At 40.2% G+C, this 3,107-nt stretch overlaps 1 protein-coding gene across 1 annotated transcript; it reads right to left on the bottom strand.

Annotated features, from left to right (window-relative positions):
* Positions 1-2,055: 2,055 nt before the first annotated feature.
* LOC123477441 (uncharacterized protein K02A2.6-like) lies at positions 2,056-2,662 on the bottom strand. Its single transcript, XM_045180777.1, has 2 exons — positions 2,584-2,662; positions 2,056-2,531 (listed from the first exon to the last, which is right to left on the bottom strand). The coding sequence occupies exons 1-2, from the start codon at positions 2,660-2,662 to the stop codon at positions 2,056-2,058; spliced, it is 555 nt and encodes a 184-aa protein (XP_045036712.1).
* Positions 2,663-3,107: the final 445 nt, after the last annotated feature.

The following is a 3,107-nucleotide window of genomic DNA, read 5'->3' as shown; positions in this document are numbered from 1 at the left end:
TCGATTTAATCTTTATTTTTTAAAAATGCTGTTGATGTGTGGTAAAAAAAAAATTAGAAATGTTTACCACTATTGTATTTCATTGTTAAAAATCATTTACAAAACAAGTGAGAATGGCACAGTGGAATAATATCCAAATGTGGTGCAGGAGACTCGAGTTTGACTACAACCATGGTCTTTTATTTTCCACTGCATCAAGTATATGATGTCGACGTGCATGCCTTATTAAAATTATAAATAGCAGGAATCCAGGATATATTTGGTTAGACATTCGCTACGGAGCGACATTAGAATACCCAGGGTTATCTGGTGTACACCTTTTGCGGATATCCATTTGACATTTCTGTTCGTCTAACGGATATCCAGTGGATATTTGTGGACCACCTGGGTTCCTTACACCGTTTTTTTCTAAAATGATCTTTTCAAGGTTTTCCTTAGTTCTTTTACCTCTTTATTGAGTTATCACTGTTTCAGAATTTAATTTTGTTGGTTTTTCTGCGATGTCAAATTTCTCGATCAGCTTGATGTTTTCACCTTCTAGTTTTTTAGTTATTTCTTGGTTGTCCTTCTGTATTGATAACTACGTTTTTTTAAGCTTTTTATTAGAAGATCTGAAGTTGGTTCTCTTTTTCTAAGGTGGTTTCAAGGCTCCATTCTTACTTTGCGATTCGGGAGTTGGCTATATCAAGGGAATTTTTATGGGATTCATTACTCTCTCGGAGTTGCTCCAATAAACTTCTTAGGATGTGTTTGGAAGTTTTTGCCTTTTTCTTGTTGCTATCTAATTGTTTTTAAAAGTTTGAAAGTTTAAAATTTAAGATTTTAAACCATTTTAAAGGCACTATTATTTCTCTTCGATCAATGGTAGTGCCCTCTCTTTTTGAATATTTCTATGGTACCGAATAAAAACTATTTTTCTTTTCCATGTACTATACTTATTTACTGGAGTATATTGTCGATGTTTTTAGTGTATTTCCACCTTGGACTGCCATTTCATCCTTTAGTGTTTTTGTTGCATTACCAGTTTTTGCTGTTTTACGTTATGGTCTGGTACTTTAAAAGCTTGTTCTAAGAAGGAGTAAGTGCAGAGTTTCAATGAATTCTACGTCTCTTGACTTGCTTCTTGTTTTTGTAATTCGAAATGTTGGATTTTTAATCCTGTTGAAGTTGTTTACCACAAATTGTTTCTTTCTACGTTTTTGTTTCAATTCTAAGTCTGCTAAGGTTTCCAGTGATCCAAAATTTTTCTCATAACGATTTTGGTTTGTGGGATGACGTCACTCGTGTTGAAATAAGTAGACGTCGAGGTGATGAATGAAATGTATTTGGACGGTGATGTAACGGACTGTCACGAGATGTGATGTAACGTAGTTGACAGTCAGATCAAGACTAGACTAAGGGGAGGTTGGGAGGCTATCAAGTATCCGACGAACAATGCGTTGTTGAACTGTGGCATAAAGTAATCACACGTCCCCCTCTTTTGAGTTAAAGTGGATACTTTCACTGCATGATTTAAACTACACGATTGAGTGATTGAATGAAGGTAGGTTTACATTGAATGAGACAGTTGCACACAATTAATTAATCAGAATAACGCGCTGGACGTTCTTTCTTGCGTGTCGATCGTCTTGGTGCATCGTTGATGAAAACTTTTGCCTTTGCGCGCCTTCGACGGGTCGTTGCGTTCGACTGTTCTTCCTGCGGAGGCGGATTATTAGGGCCGCCTGAATGGATGGCCCGGAGTTGAATTTCCTGGCATAACGAGCACTCGTTTACGTAGCATTCGGCGATTTCGGCGGAAGAGACGACCGGCTGGTGTCTTAATAATATAATCACGATTCGGGCCGACTTCCGTCACGATTGCTGGAGTTGCCCAACATTTGGAGATCGGGTGTTGAACAATTACGTGGTCTCCTATACTGAATGGTTGAAGTGGGTGAGCTGTACGGTTGTAGTGCTGATCTCTTAATCTGGATATCCTTTCTCTTCTTGCCCTTTTTTCGAGAAGGTCAGCTTTCTGCTTCCATTCAGGTGCGAATGATCGGCGATGAGCTTTTATATGCTGCTGATTGCTGCTTCGACTAATCCGTTTGATTGTGGATAATAAGGGGAAGAATTTGCAATTGAAATGCCCCAGTCTCTTGCAAAATCTTTAAATTCGACGGCATTGAATTGGGGCACATTATCACTCCAGAATTTGACAGGGGCTCCTGGTCCTCGAATGGAAAAATCACGAATTGCGTTGACGATGAGACGGGCTGTTGTATTTTTATTCGGGAAGGGAATGACGTCTGGCCAACCACTATATTGGTCTGCAATGATAAAAAAATCGCATCCGTTGAATGTAGCTATATCTGAATGTAGCTGTTCAAATGGTCGTGTTGCTGCTTCATGTTGAATAAGCAGCTCACGGGGAAGCGATGGAAGTTTTTCGGTGCATGATTGGCATGTTTTAGCGGCGTTCAAGATGTCATTGTCCATTCCAGGCCAATAAACAGATAATCTTGCCCGCTGTCTCAGCTTTGTGGTACCTTGATGCATGTTGATTAAATCTTAGTCTTAGTCTTAGGAGTAACGGCTTACGGCATTCGGCTAAAATCACGACTCTGGCTCCTGCTACGATCATCCTGTCCGTTTCCTCTATCGCCAACTGGGACCTCATATTCACAAATGGACGTAAAGAGACAGATAAATTGCATTTGTCATTTGGGAAACCGTTGATGATGGTTTCCCTCAGCTCAATCATCTGTTTATCCTTTTTTGGCAGCCATTTTAATGCATTCAAGCACAGGGTCCAGTACTGATGCATTGGACCTACTGATGGCGTTTATAAGAGCCAGCTTGGCGGAGAAAAAATTTTCTTCTTCAGCTAGTTCATCTTTTCGGGATGCAACGTCAATCAGCGCTCTGGATAAGGCGTCGGCGTCGATGTTTTTTTCCAGGTACCCACCAGGCTTTTAACTGGTAGCGCTGCATCAAGTCGGAGGCGTAGAATAGTGGATTGTCAAGTTTGTCGTGGCTGTGATCATTCAGGATCAGAACTAGCGGTTTGTGATCAGTATAATGAGTTCGAACGTTGGAAGACGTTCGATAAACTGGCGACATTT

Source organism: Daphnia magna, unplaced genomic scaffold (genome assembly GCF_020631705.1).
Source record: "Daphnia magna isolate NIES unplaced genomic scaffold, ASM2063170v1.1 Dm_contigs021, whole genome shotgun sequence".
Taxonomy (NCBI): Eukaryota; Metazoa; Arthropoda; class Branchiopoda; order Diplostraca; family Daphniidae; genus Daphnia; species Daphnia magna.
Note: the sequence above shows the minus strand (reverse complement) of the source record. Positions and strands in the feature narration are given on the sequence as shown.